General features: G+C 44.2%; 1 protein-coding gene across 2 annotated transcripts in view; it reads right to left on the bottom strand.

Moving 5' to 3' along the window:
* The window catches only part of LOC142658178 (FERM domain-containing protein 4B-like), a 183,952-nt gene that overhangs the window by 24,445 nt on the left and 135,769 nt on the right, over positions 1-23,738 (bottom strand). For both annotated transcript variants that reach the window (XM_075834025.1, XM_075834027.1), the window contains 4 exons: positions 17,984-18,067; positions 17,723-17,788; positions 15,750-15,807; positions 7,723-7,809 (listed from right to left, as the gene is read on the bottom strand). In XM_075834025.1, the coding sequence (XP_075690140.1) occupies positions 7,723-7,809; positions 15,750-15,807; positions 17,723-17,788; positions 17,984-18,067 (295 nt within the window). The remainder of the gene's footprint in view (positions 1-7,722; positions 7,810-15,749; positions 15,808-17,722; positions 17,789-17,983; positions 18,068-23,738) is intronic.

Genomic DNA, 23,738 nt, shown 5'->3' on the forward strand with positions numbered 1-23,738 from the left:
GTGGTTCAGTGTTAGGGTATGTTCACACGCACTAATTACGGACGGCGTTTTTGCCCCGAATTACGTCCGAAAATAGCGCCTCAATAGCGTTGACAAACATCTGCCCATTGAAAGCAATGGGCAGACGTTTGTCTGTTCACACGTGGCGTATATTTACGCGCCGCTGTCAAATGACGGCGCGTAAATAGACGCCCGCGTCAAAGAAGTGGCCTGTCACTTGTTTGGGCATAATTGGAGCCGTTACTCATTGACTCCAATGAATAGCAGCGCCAATTCCGTCCGTAATGGACGCGGCGTTCAAGCGCCTGCACATGCCGTTACGGCTGAAATTACGGGGATGTTTTCAGGCGGAAACATCCCCGTAATTTCAGCCGTTACGGACGCTGTCGTGTGAACATACCCTTATCATAGGGATTTTATGCTAATTATATCAATCCACATTAATTCGTTAGATACTAGATGCAAACATTTGTGTGGTTGGACTGAAAAGTATGATTTTTTTATATGACATTTATGGGATTTCTCCTCTAAAGTAAAACATCTGTACCGGTAGTCTATGGGGCTTCCTGGAATAGGATTTTTAATTGCAAAGTCTGCCAACTCCATATATTGCACAAAGCTGTACGTGAGCATGGTGATTGAGGCCTGAAGATAGACATACCTGGAATAGCAGAAATAACTTTACCTATAGGATTATTATTAACTTTCCATCTCAACTATTTGCTTGCAATCTCATGATAGGCACCTGGACGTCCGCTTCTAAATTACAAAAATGCCATATGCAATGACTGACATTTTATCTAATAAAAATAAAAAAAAGCTGGGCTCAAACCAGTGCGGCCACCAGTAAAGTTCTCATGAGCTGTCACCCAGCTTTCCTACAGTCCTGAATGGCAAATCTGCCTAGCTATGCTTCTCCAGCTCCAGTATCACTACATAAATAGGCAGATTTGCTTAGCAGGAATTAGTGGGATCTGTAAAGGCGGCCATAATGGTGGTCGCCTTGCCCAATGAAAGCCACCAAAGATCTATCATAGATTTGGATCTGTCCCAGCAGGCCGGGCTGCATATCTCATCTCCCTGTCTATCTGGGTTCTGGCCATTTGCTGAGTATTGTATCACAGGCCTGATCAATGCCGTACTATCTGTGAGAAAAGCACACATGAGATGAAGAAGCCTATTGATAATCCGATCACCCTGCTGAGAAAGGACAAAATGTCTTAAAGGTCTCATCAAAAGGCCTCACCCTGTATATTCAGGAGACCTGAAGAATTGAGTATCCTTTGTTTTGGATCCATAATCATAAAGCCATTCAATTCCCTACTGAATAGCATAACAATCATTATTATTATTTGCAGATCGCTAAACCATTTAAGGACCCCACCGAAAAAAAAAATATTTGAATCGCCCTTATCTGTCATTTTGGTCTCATACAGATAAGAAGCTGGGCGACAGCCATAAGTGATAGCCATTACAGTGCCCATAAATGTTGTCACCCAGCTTTATACAGATGCTGAATAGCATATATATCTGCACCCTCCTGCTCCCTTGTCATAATGCTCTGCCTGTGTATCAGATTTTACTTTACTCTGGTATTCTATTCCAGAACCAGGAGGCTCAGGATGAACAGTCCTTCCTGTAGAAGCCACACCAAAAGTTATGTGGCTGCAATCTATAGGGGCCTTATAAAATAGTGATTTAAAGGGGTTGCCTCGTATAAACAACCCTTTTCCTTTTAAATAGGGATGTTATAGAGGGTATCCCTGGCTCAGGACCCCCCTTCTAATATCCAGAGTGGAGAGCTGCTAACAATGATTGGCTCTCGCTCTGCTGGATTACATGGTCGACCCTTTATTGAAATGGCTGGCATGGAGACAAATGTATGGCCAACCCAGCAGTTCAGCTGATCGCCAGGCCAGATTCAATCAGGAAAGTCTTCATGGGACTGGCCCTTTAAATATAAGTTTTGCTCAGTCTGCTATCTGTCGACCCTCACTGTATGTATATTTTTTTTAGGTTTTTACTCCTGCCCCTGGTTTTAGTTCATACACACATGGCCAGGATGCCTGTGCTGCCTTCAGAGGAAGTTTTTGTTTGCACAGTAAACATTGTCCTTATGTTTTACGGTTGCGTTAATTGGAAATAAACCTTCCCTATAAAGAGACGATATTTTTGCCTTTACATGTTTACAGCTATAAAGTACATGACATTTCATATTTATAGTGTTTTGTATCATAGTTTCTATATTCAGAGCAGATATAGTCAGCGTATAAAAAAAATAACCGAACAATGACAAGTTATTATGGGTCAGTGAGTGACTTGTACAGGTCAAACTGGCTGAGAAGGGGTTAATCAGGGAATCACCGCCGCCCGAACGTAAGTATTAATCACTCCAAAGCTTCTAAAACACGTGTTCAGATGTTTCTGTTTGTGAGAAAGTTTAGTGACAACCAATATGGCCGGCAAAGCAGCTCCCACTGTAGTTGCCACCCAGCTTTTCCAGATCCCTGAAAGGTAAATCAGCCTAGATATGTGAATCCGGCCCGAGATCAGATCAAATGCCATGCAGCAATGTATTCTAGGGGTTGGAGTCTCCCAGTTCATCATCAGGAATGAGGACCCAGTCATCGGTCCTATCTGGTCTTATAATTGCCCGACCATTCAGGTCACACGTCTCAATTCAAAAGAACTTCCCATTGTATTTTCTGTCGTTCACCCTGAGAAATAGGGCGTCAATTCACGACACTTCCTTCCTGCTCCTGTCTCACCTACAACCTGTTCACACCTCAAGCCACCCACGTGAGGCATTGTGCAAGGAGCGTCACTTACAGCTGACTACAGGGAATAGTAGATTGGGGGTAGAAAACAGGTCTAGCTCATACATTCAGGGGCAGTAGGTACGTACTGGACCCTCTGCGTTGCCGTTACCAACAACTACTGACATGTTTGGGTTAATAACCTGCATATCAGGAGTATTTATCACTTGTATTTTCTGGTAGGCCCTGCACATAAGGAACATTGTGACTATCATTGGACCCTCGGGCACTGCCCTAATGGTCAGTCTGCCACTCGCATATGGCATAATTCTTTAAAGGGGTTTTCCAGTCCTAATAAATTGATGGCCTATCCTCAAGATAGGCCATCAATATCTGATCAGGAGTCTGAATCCCGACACCTCCGCTGATCAGCTGTTTTGAAGGGGTCCCGTTTCTCGTATGAGCGCTGCTTCCCTTTCATTCCTCACCTGCTCGTACTGTAAATCACCATCACACTTGTAGCAGCGGTTCACGGTATGACAGCCTTCTCCCATTGATTTACACTACAAGCAGGTAAGGAATGAAAGGAAAGCAGCGCTCGTACCCTTCAAAACAGGTGATCAGCAGGGGTGTCGGGAGCCGGACGCCCATCGATCAGGTATTGATCGCCTATTCTCATGATAGGCCATCAATTTCTTAGGACTAAAAAATCCCTTTAAAGAGGCTCTGTCACCAGATTCTCAAATCCCTATCTCCTATTGCATGTGATCGGCGCTGCAATGTAGAGAACAGTAACGTTTTGTTTTTTTAAAAACGTGCACTCTTTTCTGTGAGATTCCAGCAAGCCACTCGTAATCTCACGAGATTACGGAGGTAAACGAGATTTCGTTTCCCTTGCTGGAAATCTCAAAGAAAAGAGTCAGAAGTGTCAGGATTCTGAGTACACATGACGTCCAGGCTGGATTTCATGTGTATTCATGATCAGGACACTGCAGTAACGTTAATCTCTGTGTATGTGGCTGCACATCGCTTCTGTGTAAATGAATGGAGATGAGTGTATGATGCTGACTGGTCACTGATTGGTCAGCGTCATACACGTAAACACGCCCAGTTAAAAACAATACACGCCCAGTTGGACATAACGAAAAAAAAAACGCCCAGTTGTCCATTTCAAAGCTCATTTGCATATATATATAAAATAGCTCATAACTTGGCCAAAAATGAACGTTTTAAAAAAAACAAAACGTTACTGTTCTCTACATTGCAGCGCCGATCCCATGCAATAGGAGATAGGGATTTGAGAATCTGGTGACAGAGCCTCTTTAAGCTGCTGTTCCAAGGATCACCACCGTTCTTCTTGAAGAAAGCATCTAAAGAAAACTAAAACCTGTGTACAGATCATTGCTCCGTACACAGAATCTCTTTGTTAGTATTTCCTATGTAGCCTGGTGGCTCATGGCAATGCCACTTGGGACTAGTGGTCCACGCATAGGCTTCAGCTTCTGCCTACGGGAGTACGATCTCTAGAACATCTATTTTATCTACATTGACTGTGAAGTTGAATACAATGTCTTATTCCCTGTTATCAGCCATGTCAGTTGGGGTGATTGACTGATAGGTAGTTCAGAACAATGTCTGATCGCTACTATCTCTCACATATCTGTTGTTCTGAGCTCCTATATATACGTTTACATATATGTGACGGATATGACCAGCTGCATATAAAGGTCCTTTTACACTGGCCAATTATCGGACAAAAGCTCGTTCATGGAACGCTAGTTGGCGATCATTGCTTTGTGTAAACAGGGCAGCGATCAACAAACAAACGAGCAAACGCTTGTTCATCTGCTGATCGTGTTTTAAAAATGAAACATATCGTTGTCGGCGGCGCATCTCCCTGTGTAAGCAAATGTATGGGGACGAGAAATCGGAGTAACGAGCGCTCGTCCTCATACACAGCTCCTTGTGAAAGGAGCAAACGATCAATAAGCTGTCTCATTGATCGGCGCTCGTTTGATCGGCACGACCCAGGGCGGGCGGTGTAAGAGGACATTAACGCTCCGGCACTATTATAAGCTGCCGACTTTAGGCTTAGTGCATCTCCAAAAACTCCTTCTTGCAAATGCATTATTGAAGCTTCCTATTGTATGCCAATGATTCCCGCTGTATGGACGTGTTAATAGAACTGAGTGGAGTGTGAATACTGAAGCCTCAGCAGCATTGAAGATACAGATAATCCTCACAATGTTATAAATTGCAGTCTTGTCATCAGGAGAGAATAGTACAGGGGGGACATGACTTCCAGCTGTTACCTTAGCCCAGCATGGATGTTCGGTCACCTCTCCAGACAGCCTCAAAGCCCACGGGGAGACAGGGAGAGATTATGCTGATCTATTCAAAGAGGGTCCCTGAACAGGACGCTCGTCAGACCTAAACAGGATTTGCTTAGGTGGCATCTAATGAGTTAATGAGACTTTGCAAGCAGTAATTTTTCCATAGGATACCCAGAATTCCTTGCAGTCTCAAATTGGGAGGTTAATCAGTCCTAAGTCAATTAATAGGTCATAAAGGTATAATAGGTAGGGAGCATCTGACTTCCGGGACCACACTGAGAAAGAGGGACCCCAAATCCCCAAGCCACACTTGTTTAGCCAGTCCCTATAGAAATGAATAGGAGCGTCGGAAACAGCAGAGCGCTATCATTTGACTGTTTTTGACGCTCCGATTAATCTCTATGAAGAGTGGCATGGCCATAAACAGGAATTTGGGGTCCTTCATGGGTAAATATTTTTTCAATTTATGTTGGAATCCATCCAATTAAGTAGAAAATGTCCGATAGCAGAGAAAAATAGCCCACGCTACAACCGAAGCCATGAAAAATTCTGTGATGACAAATTTTGGGGTTTAAATATATAGAAATAAGTGCGAAGGCACAAACACGTGCAGCCAAACATACCAAATAGGAATCACGCTACTTTTATTTTTGTCTCGTTTACTGCCAAGAGCCAATGAAAACCTGAACTGTGTCATTCAATAAAAATATTTTTCGGCAATTAGGATCCCAGTAGTTTAAGCGGCCATATTAGTCTGGACGGGACCGTGAGAAAGTCATGAATCAAATTATGTGTCCGCTTTCCCTATTGAATTTATTTTTCTCTCCTGTTGCCTCCGCCCAAGTAAATCCAGCAGAAGAGCCGGGGAGTGGAGCAGAAAATATTTATAGAAGAGGTGGAGGAAAACAGATGTACTAAATAGGTTTCAGGGTTGAATGAAAGATCGAGTATACATGTCCACCCCACATCAGCGTGCAGAAACTCCTTGTATAAGTGCAAATTATATACAGTGTATAAGTCAGGACCTCCATTGGTATTCAAGATGGCGGAGGGGTAGAGGAGAATATAGAATGGACAGTGGGTTTGCCGATGCAGCTGGCTAAAAAACATGGGATAGCTGACTAACAACCATTTTCCCCCGACTCTCCATTAACATGCCAGCTTGGGATGTGATGCTTATGAATGTCGAAAGATAATTGTCTGCCAAACATTTCTAGATCTGCATTTCTGGGGGAAAAAATTTCGATTTTAGGGGACCGTCTGGCTTCTCAATGAGATTGTTGGTAGATCCTTGGTGGTGTCTCATCACAAAATCTCATCTCTATGGCCTACGTATGTAGGCCCCCTCCCGTAGCCCCCTGTGCGCATACCCTCGGCAGCTGCCACCCAAGTGGCAGCACTGCGTCGGGATACTGTTTAGTATATGTGACTCTGTAACTGCGCTAGACGCAATTTACATGTGTTCTGTGATGGGACATATGACTAAACGTCCATAGAAATGCATTGAGTTGCACAATATAAGTGGCTGCGATTAAAGGGGTTTAGAAATACATGGCTTCTTTCTTCCTGAAACAGCACCACCCTTGTCCACAGGCTTTGTCTAGTATTGCTACTCACTTGAATGAGACTGGGCTGCAATACCACACATAGCCCATGGAAAGGAGCGGCGCTGTTTCTGCATACAACCTCTTTAAGCCCCTGACATGTCATCCTGATGGCACTTATATTTTTATACACATTCCATCCATCCATTTCTTACCTGCATTGCCCAACATTTTAATATTACCCTTTGTAAAATCACAACGTGCACAAAAATGTCATAGATACTAGAAACGTTACTCATTACAGGTAATTGTATATGCGCTGTGAGTCAAACCATCATAAGCTTTAATAAGTAATGCCATTTTATTTTATAATGTACGCAATGTAATGACTACAGACTGCTTGGACTAAATTTACTGCAATATACGTGAGTCCAGTTTACAGACAGGTGATGCTGATATAAAGAATGTTGTTAGAGTATGTTCACACGCAGAGTCAAAAACGTCTCAAAATACGGACCTGTTTTCAAGGGAAAACAGCTCCTGATTTTCAGACGTTTCTTGTGTCACTCGCGATTTTCGCGGCTTTTTTTACGGCCGTTTTTTAGAGCTTTTTTCAATAGAGTCTATAGAAAACGGCTCCAAAAACGTCCCAAGAAGTGTCCTGCACTTCTTTTTCGCGGCCGTTTTTTTCCGCTTAAAAAAACGCAGCGAAAAACACTCCATCGGAACAGAATACCATTTTCCCATTGAAAGCAATGGACAGATGTTTGGAGGCGTTCTGCTTCCGATTTTTCGGCCGTTTGCGGCCCGAAAAACGGCTGAAAATAGGACGTGTGAACATACCCTTGCAATGCAGAGCTGTGGACAGTGCAGGGCCAGAACAATTGTATGAATGTGATAGAAATGCAGGACCAATTGTATAAAATTATGTTTGCAACCTGTGGCTTCCCACCTGTTGCATAACTATAACTCAGAGTATGAGCTTATGCTGGGAGTTGTAGTTCTACAGCAGCTGCTGAGCCACAGGTTGGTGACCACTGGTTTAGACACAGGCTCTACCTATTCATTAGAGGTTGTAAGAGAACATACCTTCCTAGGCTTTATCTTGTCTTGTATGTCGTATTGTCCAATTCCCTTGTAGCTTATCCCCAGCCACCAGGGGATTCCTTGCTTGTCCTGTTAACAATGGAAAAAAAAATATTGTCAACTGTATCAAAGTTGATCGGCGTTCGTTTGCTCCTTTCACATGGCGCTAGTATGGGGACGGGCGCCCGTTACTATGATGGCTCGTCCCCATACATTTCTATCATGTCGGCAGCGCGTCTCCCTGTTTACACAAGGAGATGTATTTCCGACAACGATAATAGTTTCGGCATTCAAAAAGATACAATAAGCTGATGAACGAGCGTTTGGTTGTTCATCGGCTGATCGTTGCCCTGTTTGCACAAGGCAATGATGGGGAACGAGTGTTTGCCCGATAATTGGCTGATGTAAGAGGCCCTTAGATGTTTTTGGAAACAAAGAAAATATTATAGGAAGCCTGCAAAACCCGCGTAATTCTGTCAGCGTGAGTTGCGTTATGTATCAGTGTGCTTTGCTGTCCGTGGTTTTCACACAACCATTGACTTCAATGGGCGACTAGATGCGTGAAAATGCACCAATATAGGACAGTGAGTTTCACGCAACGGACTCTCGCTGCGTGAAAACTCACGCATGTGTGAATAGCCCCATTAAAATCAATGGGGCCGTGTGCTGTGCGTCTCATTAGTTCTTGCTGGCTGACAACCAATATGGTGGCGCCTGCTTTATTCCAAGAATCACAACATTTTGCATTAAGCCTCATTATTCAGATATATATATATATATATATATATATATATATATATATATATATATATAAAGAGAGTATATAGCTCTTTCTGCAGGGAAACTATATGAGGGGTAACATGACAGGAGGGTTGGGCCTTGTTTTGTTGAGTTTTTAACATGCTTTTTATTTGTTTGTTTTGGTTGATGAACTTCCAATGAGAGACTTGAGACAAAAAAAAACAACTAAAAATGCATTTTAATAAAGCAACAAAAACGCAGTGTGAACCCATCCTCACATATAAGGGTCACAAGGTGCTAAAAGGTCTTGTACATGCACCTCATGGCAGCACGAATGTCTATAGTCTGATACCTTCTCATGATTTACATGGAAGAAAGTTTACTAAGGTCCTTGAGCTTCTGATGGATATTCAGCAAATAAAGGTTTTTTTCTGTAAAATCCTACCAAACAATTGTTGCATGCTTTATCTAAATCTGTATGTATGGAGGGATTCTTCCCTAGAAGCACCGCTTATGGGGGAAAATATGTCCATACACTGAGCCAGTACGGCAGTCATTAAGGCTGTACAGCTCTAAAGGAGTCACACCGTCTCCATGCACGGGGCTATAACAGTGGACCAGGTTACCTGCACCAATAAGGGAAGAAACAGATGAGACCGAAGTTGGGGAATTAATAAGGCTATGTTCACACGCAGTGAGCAAAAACGTCTGAAAATACGGAGCTGCTTTCAGGCGAAAACAGCTCCTGATTTTCAGACGTTTTTTAACAACTCACGTTTTTCGCTGCATTTCTTACGGCCGTTTTTGGAGCTGTTTTTCAACGGAGTCAATGAAAAACGTCTCCAAAAACATCCCAAGAAGTGTCCTGCACTTCTTTTGACGAGCCATCATTTTACGCGCCGTATTTTGACAGCGACGCATAAAATAAGGGCTCGTGGGAACAGAACATCGTAATTCCCATTGAAAGCAATGGGCAGATGTTTGTAGGCGTATTAGGAGATTTTTTTCAGGCGTAATTCGAAGCGTAACACTCCCGAATTACGTCTGAAACCACTGCGTGTGAACATACCCTTCGGATCCTTTAACACTGACCAATATGGGCTGAAAAACAAGCACCGATCAACAAGACAGCTCTTTGATCGGCGCTCATTTACTCCTTTAACAGGGAGATATGACCAGTTATGTATGGGGATGAGCGATCGTTCGTCCCCACGCATTTCCATCATGTCGTCAGCGCGTCTCCCTGTTTACACAGGAAGATGTGCTGCCGACAACGATATTTTGTAAACGAAACGAAACGAAACGATCAGCCGATGAACGAGCATTTGTTCGTTCATCGACTTATCTTTGCCCTGTACACACATGGCAATGATCTGGAACGAGAGTTCATATGATCGCTCGTTTGTCTGATCACTGGCCCATGTAAAAGGGCTTTAGGCCGGATTCACACGAGCGTGTTCGGTCCGTGATATACGGTCCGTATGTCAGACACATTTCCCGGATCGAACACACTGCAGGGAGCCCGGCTGGGAATCACTGCCTCGCTGCGAGAAAACTGTCCCGTACTGTAATCAAGTTTTCAGTACGGGACAGTAGTTCCGCGGAGAGGCCGCGTCATAGATAACTATGAAGTTAGGAGCCCGGCTCTCTGCAGTGTGTTCGATCCGGGAAATGCGGCAATTTACTAAACAGGTGGGAATAATAATATGTGTACTCAGCATGAGAGTGGTCGTGTGAACATGTATTCAGACTACAGAATCCTGCAGAGACATCATGTAACGAGTATTAGCACATCCTATATTATCATCAGGGAAAGCAGTGAGTATTTAGACTTACCATCCCCGTCCAGCTACAGTCCATTCATGATTGAGTTTCCAGGATTCTTCTTTTATGTTGGTGGTGACGGAGGTTCTCGGTGGTGATGGGACAGGAGTTTCCATTTCTCTCAGACTTTCGGAGCTGCGGGCCGTGTAGTGAAGACATAATGATGGATGTTTTTGGACATTACTAGTTTGATGGGAATCTCCATTTGTAGGCAATGATCTCCATGTGATGATGAGATTGTGTAAAGTCGTCCAACTCTGGGGGAAGATTTTTCAGCTTTGGGGCCAGTGTTTTCTCTACGGTGGAGACATCTGGAGGCAGAAATCTCATGAAGTCGGTGACTGAGAGACCAAATCCAGGATTCCTCAAAGTCAATTGTGGTTGAGAAGGGATCGGTCTCCCATGTCCAGAATTATTTTTCTCCATTTCCTCATTTTTATTAATCAGTTCATTCTGTGATTTGGCAATGGTCTCTGATTGGAGCAATTCCTTTTTTAGAGTGTCGACAATTTCTATTTAATTCTCCTAGTTGCGTCCTTAACAGATGCTTCATGAACTCCGGAGTCAGCAGAGGATTCCGGGATATGACATTCTCCCGGTTGGGCCCTCAACAAACACCTCATGGACTACTTAGCTACCAGACTGTGCAGGGATGAGGGAATCTCCTACATCAACTAAAATACTGTGACAGGTAGAGGAGGTCTCTGATGAAGATCCCAATTGACAATTATTGAATCGATGAAAAAATTCAGTAAGTCTGGCAGGATTGCCTTTGCGTTTAGACTTGCCCATGATATAGTAGAATTCTCCATGGCATAGTGGGAGTAGTATTGCAGTGCGGATACCTCCACAAGGCCACCAAGTAAAATGTAATAGGCTAAACGCATTGTTTAATATAGGAGGGTGCCCTTAAATATAATTATCTTAGTGTTGTTTAGAAGCAGACAAATTCGGAAATAAGGGTCGGATTAGAGTCATTTACCGGAGCCCCTTAAAGTCCAGCAGCTTTCCCAGTGATAGGACCAGGGGGACAGCATTAGTGTTTATGTCTAACGGTTGTGGCAAAACCCGGTCCAATTGTTGAATAAAGAGCCCGCTGCTGGTTGGCGCCCATAAAGTATAATGTACATCAGTGCAAAAGGTAAAATCTGCATTATTCATAAAAACCACCAGGTACCAACCACCCTGTCCTATCCCGACAGATGAGAAATCTATTGCCTGAATAGACAGCACTGACCGGCTGGAAGGAAACTGCGCACGCTCGTCCTGTAATAAGGGAACTACTACAGGACGTATACTATGGCAACCTGTTGCATGAAGGAGTAAAATTAGGGGGGGGGGGGTAGGGGGACAATTTTATGCAGAACGCTGAACTATTTAAAATTCAAGTCAATCACATTATTAATTATTATTATATTATTTTTCAGGTCCTTTACATTAGGAATACCCCTTTAATCAAATAACTTACCATTGTCCTGGGGATTGATTTATCCCTTCACCCCTTATCAGCAAGACATGGCGGCTCCAATTAAGCAGGATTGAATCATCCAGGGCAAGGGACCAAAGAGGATAATCGCCTTATTTACCCGTGTGCTAGAAGGAGACTCTGGGGACATACAAAGGGGACACCAGGCAGTAGTGGAGAGTTCTGGTGTGGGACTTGGAGTCTGGTTTAGGGGGTTACGACCTGAAGCAGGTTCCATAGTGTAATGGTTAGCACTCTGAATCTCGGCCAGACTGTCCATCAGCAGCATCAGCAGGAGGGAACCAAGGATAATCAGGGCGGGCCAACCTTGAAAATCAGGGGACAATGAAAGTACCCGTGTGCTAGGAGGACCCTTGGGAATATACAAAGGGGACACCAGGCAGTAGTGGAGAGTTCTGGTGTGAGACTTGGAGTCTGGTTTAGGGGTTACGACCTGAAGCACGTTCCATAGTGTAATGGTTAGCACTCTGTGAGAGAACGGGGGATCATCAGTGCAGGCCTGCCTTAAAAGCAGGGGGGCACTAAAGGTATGTAGTGGGGATCACCCTGAGAAGCAGCACGGCAATGACCCACATCTACAGACAACAAGGTACCAAATCGTCAGGCAGAAGAATAGTCGCTGGTCAAGCAAAGGTCAGGGCAGGCAGCAAACAAGCGTAGTCGATGAACAGGACGGGGTCAGGGCAGGCAGCAAACAAGCGAAGTCAATAAACAGGCCGGGGTCAGGGCAGGCAGCAAACAAGAATAGTCAAATAAACAGGCATAGGTCAGGGCAGGCGGCAGTCAGAAAGAGTAGTCCAATAAACAAGCCAAATGTCAACCAGAAAATCAATCATATGAAATCGCAGCGAGTGCCCTGATGTTACTGGCGCGCTGCAGGAGACTCCACCACTAGATCTTTTTGCAGCGAAATGAAATTTCCCCGTGGAACTCCTTCTCCGGATAGATGGTGTTTCTGGAGAAGGTGTACCGCACATAGTCTCCCTCATCGCTGACATGGCACCTGCAATCATCCGCCAATGGCGTGTTCAGCATGGCTCTCAGCATCCTGCGTGATGCACCACCCATAGTGTCCCATAGTGGGGTCTCATGCACCTGTCTGGCAGTCACTTTAATGCGCGGTGGTAACACATAAGGTGCACTGCGGACCCTGGATTTTCGAGCCACTACTGGTGACCCCCTGTTTGTGGCAGAGACTAATGGCTTTCTTGCCAGAAACTTCTCCCAGGCAGTTGGTCTCTTGGGAGATGGGGCAGTGGTCTGGTCCTCACCTGATGGTATGGTGGGTATGGGCACCTGATGTTCCTCCCTTGCTGCACGGGTAGGAACTGCAGCTGTTGGTGGCAGCTCCCAGGCTGATGGTCTCCTGGGCAATGGGGCAGTGGCCTGGACCTCACCTGATGTTATGGTGGGTTTTGGCACCTGATGTTCCTCCATTGCTGAGCAGGTGGTGGCTGCAGATGTTGGTGGTGGTGGAGTCTTCAGCCTCAGGTATCGGCCCGATTCTTTATCTGGTGTTCTCCACAGATTTTTAAGAAATGGCACGATCCTCAATGCTGCCGTTAGACGTCCAAAAATGCCAGTCTGCCTCTGATGTCTCTCAGGCTCCCGGCTGTACGGGGTCTTCCCGGGACGATGGAGATGTCTCCGGGGCTGGAGCTTTCCACCAGCCCCCGGTGCAGCCATCTGGCTGCCTCTTCCTCCACACACTCGGAAGTGTGGGTCTGGAAGGACTAACAAAAATAAAAGAAAATAAAAAAACAAAAAAGATATAGAACCAATTAAAACCCAGCCGGGATAATCGCAGTAGTGCTTAGCCGCTCCTCTCTCCTCGATATCTGCCTCGCACTGACCGTTACTGCTGAGAATTCCGTGACTGGGTGACGACGCTTCTGTGATGCTGTCCATGGCAACAAGGTCCTAAGTGGTGCTGCCCATGGCATCCAATCAGATTCTAGCTCTCACTGTACAAGTTGTACGTTAGAAAATAAAAATGTGTATGGATTGGCATGGACAGATTGTGCCCAATGTGTGTTTCTTCCACCTTCTCTGTTCGATGAGGAGCCAATAGAGATGTTTTAAAAGTCTAAATACATCCATGTAGTTAATTTCCTTCTGGCAGTAGAGCATGCTGGGATCTGTAGTGCACATTAACTGTGCCGTTGACAGTTAAATAAAAAAAAAATCTGTTTGATTTTTTCTGTTGAGGGGGATGGGAGAGACGTGATGGCGCTGCCGGCAGTTATTTCTCACTGCCATATATACTGGACATAGGTTATAGGAGTTATGTGCACCGGGATCTTGTGAAGGCCGGAAAATTGTATTGACAATCATGTCGCTGGTCCCTGTATAACCACTGACAGGAACATGTCCCATCTTCTCTTCACTGATGCACAGACCACAAACATGGCGGTTTTTATTGAGCTCTTACATGCCGCACAGTACGGTCAGTTACTGTTAATGTTAGGTGCAAACCTATCCCGACAGCTGTCCATATGTTGGAAGGCATTACAGACATATTTAACACCCCAAATTTCTATGGCAAAATAACATTCACCTCAAATCTATAAAAGGTATGGATAAGTTCAGAATCTATGAATAGGGAAAATGATCATAAACATGAGATCTGTCCGGCAAACCATTTATACAAAGATCCAATTATGGGGATGGAAAGATCCAGTTAGGCTGGGTTCACACACCCTATTTACGGACATAATTCGGGCGTTTTAAACCCGAATTACGTCGGAAAACACGGCTCCAAAGCGTCGGCAAACATCTGCCCGTTCATTTGAATGGGCTTTACGATGTTCTGTGCCGACGGTCATTTTTTTTACGCGCCGCTGTCAAAAGACGGCGCGTAAAAAAGACGCCCGCGTCAAAGAAGTGCCTGTCACTTCTTGAGACGTAATTGGAGCTGTTTTCCCTTGACTCCATGGAAAAACAGCTCCAATTACGTCCGTAATGGACGCAGCGAAAAGCGCCTGCACTTGCCATTACGTCTGAAATGCCGGAGCTGTTTTCTCCTGAAAACAGCTCCGTAATTTCAGCCGTAGCGGAGGCTGCCGTGTGAACGTACCCGCAATAAGATGTAAAGTCACTATAAGCCGGGGCGCGCGCTGATGAGGGACGGTCTTATAGTAAAACAAATATAGACCCCCCACCTAGTGTGCAGTAAGACCCTCCTGTGCGCCGTGTCTTTCTCCTAGATGCATCTCCCGCTCCAGACAAGCAGCAACACAACACAGCGGAAAATGTTTGAACTTTGGCGGATTTCAGCCACATTTTGGGAAGCATATTACGGTTGTCACATTTGGAGCCTGTGCGGTTCTACTCAACCGAACTTAGATCACCATAGAGCTCTCTAGTGATCCAAGTTCAGTTCAGCCGTAATTTGGACCCTAAAATGTGGCAAAAGATCCAGAATTCTCCTCCTCAAGTGTCCATTCCAGAATTGAGAAGAAATACTTTGGAATTACACGGGTAACAGGGAAGGTTTGGTGATAGAAATGTCATTGCAGCCATCCTGGCAGTATACGGCTTTCTCAGGACGTGATATAACTAGGAAATGATTGAATAGAAGAATCTTTAACAATCTCACACAAGAGGAAAACTCAAGGACTTGTGTCTATAGAAATGTTTTATTATTTAGGTTGAAATGGTTTTTAATGACTGGTTATTGTTAACATTTTAGCAACAAAATGTCCCCTCCTGTCTGTGTAGAAAACTATTGGAGAAGACATAAGTGAAGCTACAACCAGAATCCACAGTAGCCCGGGGGATGCAGCTCAATGCCAAGCTGCAGCATACAAAGGAAATGAAAGCAACATGAAAACTTCCAGCCCAATATCTTCATAAAAGATCAAACACTGGAAGAGCAATTGTTTTGTCCTTATTAAGGGTCGTCCTGGACTAGTAATAAAGTCTGTGAACAAGAATATAACTTTTTTATGGATGTGTTTATAGGGGAACGGTCACTGACCTTTACTTTGTAGTAATGAACTCCATATGTCGGCAGAGCTTCTACTATTTTCATGTACCTGCAGGTGGGGGAAGAGAGAAAGAAGAAAAAAATGTTATGCAAAATAACCAACATGGTAAAATATACGCCATGCTTGTCATTGTGACAGACATTTGGGGGCATCTACTGGCAACGCACTGCATACAACGGCATTATATGAATATTCATAAGACTAGATATGGCGACAGGTGACCACTGTGATGTCCATGTGGCTGTGGAGGGTCTGGTGGGGGCACATACTGATGACTCCCCCAGAAGTTCTGCCCCCAGGATTTCTCTGGAGAAGTAAATTGGTCCGAACGCTGGACACAAGAAATTATTTACGTATAATATACTGTATATCTGTATGTGTATTTTTTGTAGATGGATTCTGCTGTTGATTGGGGGATGGGGACTGGTGAGGGGCAGGGAAATCAGGCAGGAGAGACTTTATCTCCTGTTGTCCTTATTCTGTCAGGGACCACTGGCATTATCTACATTTAGTTGGAGTTACCAGGCACAGGGTCTGCTCAGAGGCGCTAGTCCCGGAGTGACTCCACAAATCTCTATGTATGGATACTGTCCGTCATCTGTGGACATGCCGGATGTATAGAAATATGGCCGCACATGTCTCCACACCTCCAGAGGTTTCTTCTGGGGGATGAATTGCTGCCGGACATAAATAAATGTGAACATAACCTGCGCTTTATCTGTACAATCCTGGAGAATATTGTGGATGAGTTTGTGGCGATTCCCAGGAAACCGCAGCAATACGTTAGGTTTGGGTATGTTCACACGCAGTGGTTTCAGACATAATTCGGGCGTTTTACGCCTCGAATTACGCCTGAAAAAATGCCCCTAATACGCCTACAAACATCTGCCCATTGCTTGCAATGGGTTTTACGGTGTTCTGTTCCCACGAGGTGGAATTTTACGCGTCGTTGTCAAAATACAGCGTGTAAAAAGACGCCCGTGAAAAAGAAGTGCAAGTCACTTCTTGGGACGTATTTGGAGCAGTGTTTCATTGACTCCATTGAAAAACAGCTCCAATAACGGCCGTAAAATATGCCGCGAAAAACGCGAGTTGTTACAAAAACGTCTGAAAATCAGGAGCTGTTTTCGCCTGGAAACAGCTCCGTATTTTCAGACGTATTTTGCGGTTGCGTGTGAAAATACCCTTAGGGTATGTTCACACGGCCAAATTTCAGACATATACGAGGCGTATTTTGCCTCGTTTTACGTCTGGAAATACGTCTCAAATACGTCGGCAAACATCTGCCCATTCATTTGAATGGGTTTGCCGACGTACTGTGCAGACGACCTGTTATTTACGCGTCGTCGTTTGACAGCTGTCAAACGACGACTCGTAAAAATACAGCCTCGTCAAAAGAAGTGCAGGACACTTATATACATTATATGCAGGGCACTTCTATACATTATATGCAGGACACTTATATACATTATATGCAGGACACTTCTTTGGACGTTTTTGGAGCTGTTTTCTCATAGACTCCAATGAAAACAGCTCCAAAAACGAGTTGGTAAAAAAATGAGTTGGTAAAAATGCGAGTTGGTAAAAAACGTCTGAAAAGCAGGGTCTGTTTTCCCTTGAAAACAGCTCCGTATTTTCAGACGTATTTTGCGGTTGCGTGTGAACATACCCTTAGTGGCACTGTCCAGAGAAATACATTTAAAGTTTTTTTTTCCATAATCATTGTTTATCACCTGTCCACAGGATAGGCGATAAATGTCTGAATGGTGGGGCTCTGACCACTGGGACCCCCACCGATCCTGAGAATGGGGGTCTTCAAGTGCCCTATGTGAATGGAGCGGGACTATTTTATATATATATATATATATATATATATATATATATATTATATATATATATATATATATATATATACACACTAAATATACATTAAATATGATAGAGCTGCACATGAAGATCTTACCGAACTATGGCTTGTCCTCTAGTGACACCTTTTAGCTTCTTGCAATGTTGGATTACTCGATCCTCGCTAGAAGTAAAGACACAAAGTGTTAGATATAATGTTTGATGAAATAAAATATGTTGCGTTACAATTCCCTCGTTTACTGCTATTTTAGTGCATTTCAGCTCATCAGGAAGTATAAACTGTTGCATCTTTTACCTCAAGCATCAGACCACAAGGGCCACATAAAAAAAAATGCAGCCTGTACACCTGTACACATACCAATAGGTGAGAGACGGGTGCTCCTGCAGCGTTCTGGTGGGCAGCGCTGGCAGAATCTTTAGATCTTTTCTTGCATTTTCATCGCTGCAGCAAAAGAAAGAAGAAAAGAGAAACTATTGTTTGTTTTTCCCGGTAGAGGATGAATTACTAATCACCGCGGAGCATTGTTCATTTACACCACACACTCAAACATCAAGGTGGACTGTTCTCAAGTGACGAGGACACAATAAAATGAGGTTATGTGCACTTCTGACTGTCAGGACGGACACTACAGACTGCAAACTTACACAGGAGCCGCCTTGAAAAAGCACAAACAGTAAAGTCGTAAAAAAGTAACAAAAATAAATAAAAATCCTCAAATCGAGTTCCGTCAAGTTGTTAAAAATTATTTTCAGGTTTTTTTTCTGTGCAAACTGGAAACCAACCAATTCGGCCACCATTAAAGCTCACCCAACTTTCCTAGAATCCTGAATGTCAAATCTGACTAATTGTGCATTGATATTGTATTCGGGGTGCATTACGAGGCAGATTTTTCATTCAGGAATCTGGGATAGAAGGTGTTAACCTTTGTTTGAACTGTAATGGGAATCATATTGGTTAGCAGTCAGCTTTACCAGAAACACGACACATAACACTATTATCTTACCAAATTTCTGTTTCAATATCTCTTTATTAAACAGTTGAGACGTCAGAAAGTATATAGGAACGGCTCTACTCGCAGGCAGAAGTAAATAGTTAAAGTCTCAAATAATAATCAAATAGTTGATTCCTGGGAGTTAACGTTTTGAGAAAATGTAATTCAAAATAATATGGATAATAAAAGAAAGATAAATAAAATAAATGTTGTGAAGAACATAATATTGACTCAGAAATGACAACTAAATTTGCTTTGAAGACCCATAAGGGTATGTGCACACACACTAATTACGTCCGTAATTGACGGACGTATTTCGGCCGCAAGTCCCGGACCGAACACAGTGCAGGGAGCCGGGCTCCTAGCATCATACTTATGTACGACGCTAGGAGTCCCTGCCTCGCTGCAAGACAACTGTCCCGTACTGTAAACATGATTATACTACGGGACAGTTGTCCTGCAGCAAGGCAGGGACTCCTAGCGTCGTACATAAGTATGATGCTAGGAGCCCGGCTCCTTGCACTGTGTTCGGTCCGGGACTTGCGGCCGAAATACGTCCGTCAATTACGGACGTAATTAGTGTGTGTGCACATACCCTAATAGTGTCTAAATGTACATGATGGTGAATTTCAGTAAAATCATCTACACTGAGGCCATGTTCAGACGTGGCAGAATTTTTCCGCTGCAAATGTTGGTGCAGATTTGGAGCACATAACGCAACGGATCTGCACCAACATTTGCATATTTGACCGGTAATTCAGACGTTGCAGATATCACAGCGGACTTGCCACAGATTTCAGTTTTTGCATTGCAAAGGCTGAAATCCGCAGTGAAATTCGGCTTTTTCTCTGCAATGTACTGATCGAAACTAGTACAGACAGAGTCACAAAATCAGGAACCACCCAAATACCAATTATAGCTTTTCTGGTACCGGAGGTGAAAAAGAGAAATGGCGACCCCCCAGCACCAAATAATACCACCATACTGTGACTAAATATTACTGCCATACACAGTACCCCCAGACATAATGCCTGTGCTTCCACACATAGTGCCTGTCAGAGTACCCCCACACATAGTGCCTGTCAGAGTGCCCTTATACATTGTGCCTGTCAGAAAGTACCCCCATACACAGTGCGTGCCAGACTGCCCCATACGTAGTGCCGGCCAGAGAGTGCCCTCATACATAGTGCCTGTCAGAGTACCCCCACACATAGTGCCTGTCAGAGTGCCCTTATACATTGTGCCTGTCAGAGAGTACCCCCATACACAGTGCGTGCCAGACTGCCCCATACGTAGTGCCGGCCAGAGAGCGCCCTCATACATAGTGCCTGCCAGAGTGCCCACATACCTAGTGCCAGCAAGAGTGTCATACATAGTGCCAGCCAGAGAGTGTCCTCATATATAGTGCCTGTCAGAGTGCCCCCATACATAGTGCCAGACAGAGAGTGCCCCATACATACTGCCAGGCAGAGAGTGCCCCATACATACTGCCTGCCAGAGAGTGCCCTCATACATAGTGCCGGTGAGAGTGCCCCATAAATAGTGCTAACCCTCCTGCGTGTCCCCCTTTGCACACACACAAAACCAATAACACCCCATGCCATCTGTGAGGACGTAAAGTGTGACAGTCAATTAGCGGCCGCTTACAGGTTATTCTCTCCTCCTGCGAGAGCCTGCGGCTGTGTGATCTGTCAGATTGCTTCAGTCACAGGCGATACACGATTGTATTGCATCCTGTAAAGCCGCTCCAATAATCGTCATCATTCAAAGAAGACTGATCTCTGATCAATTCAAAGAGGACCCGTCACCAGCAGCCGAGGCCGTGATCCTACTAGTGGTTATAACTAATGTCCTGAATTATAAATATTCTTGTAGTTATCAGGATTATGGTGAAGAGATTACAGATTAGTGAGGTATAACCGATTTCTACTTAGGACAGGCGCCATTTTGTTTGAGCCTCGCACATGCTCAGTTGTGATGTTGAGGCTGTGGAGTGTACTGGCTGCCAGTAGTGTTGTGTCTGTATGTGTTGTGTGTATATACAGGTTATATAATACACTACAGGCAAACATTACCTCACAGAAAACACAGATATGGAGTAATACACCTATATTATACTATATGTCTGTGTGTATGTGATGTGTAACAATGTGTCATGTGACTGGCTGCAGCCAATGATTGTGTGACTGTAATGAGAGAGAGGAACAGAGGGGATAGAATGTCCCACTAGTTAGACATTATTTGTATATATATATATATATATATATATATATATATATATATATATATATATATATATATATATATATACACACACATATAATATAGGTGCATTGATCCATATCTGTGTGTTTTCTGTGGGGGAATCTGTGCCTGTAGTGTTTTATATTAGGTTGTGTTCACAATAGGTTTGTTTGTGAACTATGTTCAGCGTATTCGCCGTAAAAGATGCTGTGGTATGAATTGAACATAGGGCCCCGTTCACTCGGCGTATTCCAAAAGGGTGTCATCTTGGCATACAATGAACTGCAATACTTTCTTTTTGCTGTATGGACTAATGTAGAAGATTACACTGTCCCATTCAGAGGCATACAGTAAAAAACGTATACCGCACGGTATACTTTTTTTTACAGCGGGGCCTAGCACTAATGGTTGCCAGTACATTTCACAGGACCCATAGCAACCAATCAGGTTTCACTTTCTTGTTTTCACGAAGTGGGAAAAAGTGATCTAGTCGGTTGCTATGGGTAACAATACTTTTTGGTAGAACAGTTTTAAAGCATTACACCCAATACTCTAATGTAATTGGAACCTGCGTAGGTGATTGGTTCCCTTAAATGAGAAATTCAGTCAAAATCATCCTCTGGTATCTCAAAGAAGATTGGGAAAGTCTGTGACCACCAGGACCGGATTAGGCCCTGTTCACACAGAGTTTTTTTTGCAGGCAGAAAAATTCCTTCAGACAGATCTTGACCTGCCTGCTAATACTTGCCTTGATTTTCGCAGCATTTTTCGCCCACGCCATTGAGCGCTGCAGGCAAAAAATATTGTGAAAAACGCTTTATCTACCTCCCATTGATTTTAATGGGCGGTCAGATGCAGAATGAGCATGTCGCTTTTAAAAACCGCCACAGAAAAAATATGCCTCCGCCTCTTATTGAAATCAATGGGAGGCTGGTTTGGACGTTTTTTGCCACTGATTCCCATGCGGTTTCCACGTCAAAATCACCTTAAAAAAACCTCTGTGTGAACTGGGCCTTATAGGGAGGACACATTGGTCCTATGCTCTGGGGCCTCCTCCACCTTATGGACCTAGGGTCCTCTACCACCAACTACCTATTTGGTGATCCTATCCAAAAGCGGCCATGCATGTGTGTGGTTCTCCCTTTTGAAGTCTATGGCTTTGCTGTCAACATAACACTCATAGATTTCAATGATCGAGGCCACCTCTTCTATATGTGGTTACATAGGGGGTCAGGTGAGGTCCAGGTCGCAGAGGAGAAAATGAGGCTCCTACCAAATGTTTTGCCCAGGGGCCCCTACCAACCACCATTGATTTCCAAATTGAAAGTGCTCGATACAGCGCACAATGCCCTTTGGCACAGCTTAGACTTGAGATTGCTGATCCAATATTCTAAGTGACTGGAAATTTCTGAGCAGCGCCAAAGGGGTTGGAGCGCTCTATAGAGGTCTTTCGTTCTGGAAACCAGATCAAAATCACAGACTTGTGATCTATCAGCTGATTGTTTTGACTGGATTTCACCAGATTTTTACAGAACCTTCCTGTATTTCAGTTTAGTAATTCACAGAACAAGGTTCCTCGTTTGGTCAGAAGGAACATGTTAGAGTTTTTCTGTCAAGATGTGGGTAATATGTAAATCTGTAATAACCATGGAAATTGTTAGAGTTGGAGGAATCACATAGGCAGCCTCGTAATATACATGACCTGCCTAAGTAGAGTCGTGTGTTAGTGCACCTTCCCTTATCCCTACCAATCCCTTCACCCCCACCTTTAGGAAAAGACACGTGACACCGAGGTTGGATGTGAAATGGCCACAGCAGCCGTTTTATTAATTTCACAGTTTTAAAACCAAATTAAATCCGAAACATTCGGATAACTAATTAGGAATCCACCAGAGAATTCCTCCTAATAATTCACATGACCCAACATGGGTCAGAATCATAAATAACAATTTAACGTTAACATTAGACCGAGCAGGGGCAGTCCTTGAAGCCATTTTAGATATTCCTTTTTTACACACCTCGAGTTAGCCATCTGCAAACCACCAATTACCTCCAGCCGTAAACCAGCTCGGAGGCACCACTGACCTCTGCAGATGGCTCCAACCACCAGAAGTCCACTTCAAGGGGATAACACCCGATGAAGCCTTCAAGTGCTATACCGACCACTAGAAGTCCACTTCAAAGGGATAACACCCGATGAAGCCTTCGAGTGATATACCTTCCACCAGAAGACCACTTCAAAGGGATAACACCCGATGAAGTCTTCAACCATGTACCTTTTTTGGGGGACGCATACCCCCGATGCGACCCCCCCACCAATTTTGTACTGACTGGCCTCAAGGACTCCCCCCGCCAGCTGCCATGACACCAGGACCTACTCCGAATGAAAAGAAAAAAAAAAACATGTTAAATAAGCACACAATAAAATTGCCACACTCATAAACAGAATTAATAAAGACCACAAGGGATAACACCAAATGGGAGGGAGGGTGGGAGCTTACTTGTGTGAGTGTTACTTCTCCCGCTGCTTCCGGCTCACTGCCGAAAAACAGCGGGAAGCTCCGTAACGGCCCCCTAACTCCTCCCTGTCCCTCCTCCACCTCTAACTTTCCCTACGAAGTTAACCCTTTCCCTCCTAGGGCTGTCATGGAGGCTTCCCTCCTAAGCCCTGCAGGCTGCGTCCAGCCTCGTCTTGACCTGCCTAAGTAGAGTCGTGTGTTAGTGCACCTTCCCTTATCCCTACCAATCCCTTCACCCCCACCTTTAGGAAAAGACACGTGACACCGAGGTTGGATGTGAAATGGCCACAGCAGCCGTTTTATTAATTTCACAGTTTTAAAACCAAATTAAATCCGAAACATTCGGATAACTAATTAG

The sequence above is a fragment of the Rhinoderma darwinii genome, chromosome 7 (assembly GCF_050947455.1).
Source record: "Rhinoderma darwinii isolate aRhiDar2 chromosome 7, aRhiDar2.hap1, whole genome shotgun sequence".
Taxonomy (NCBI): domain Eukaryota; kingdom Metazoa; phylum Chordata; class Amphibia; order Anura; family Rhinodermatidae; genus Rhinoderma; species Rhinoderma darwinii.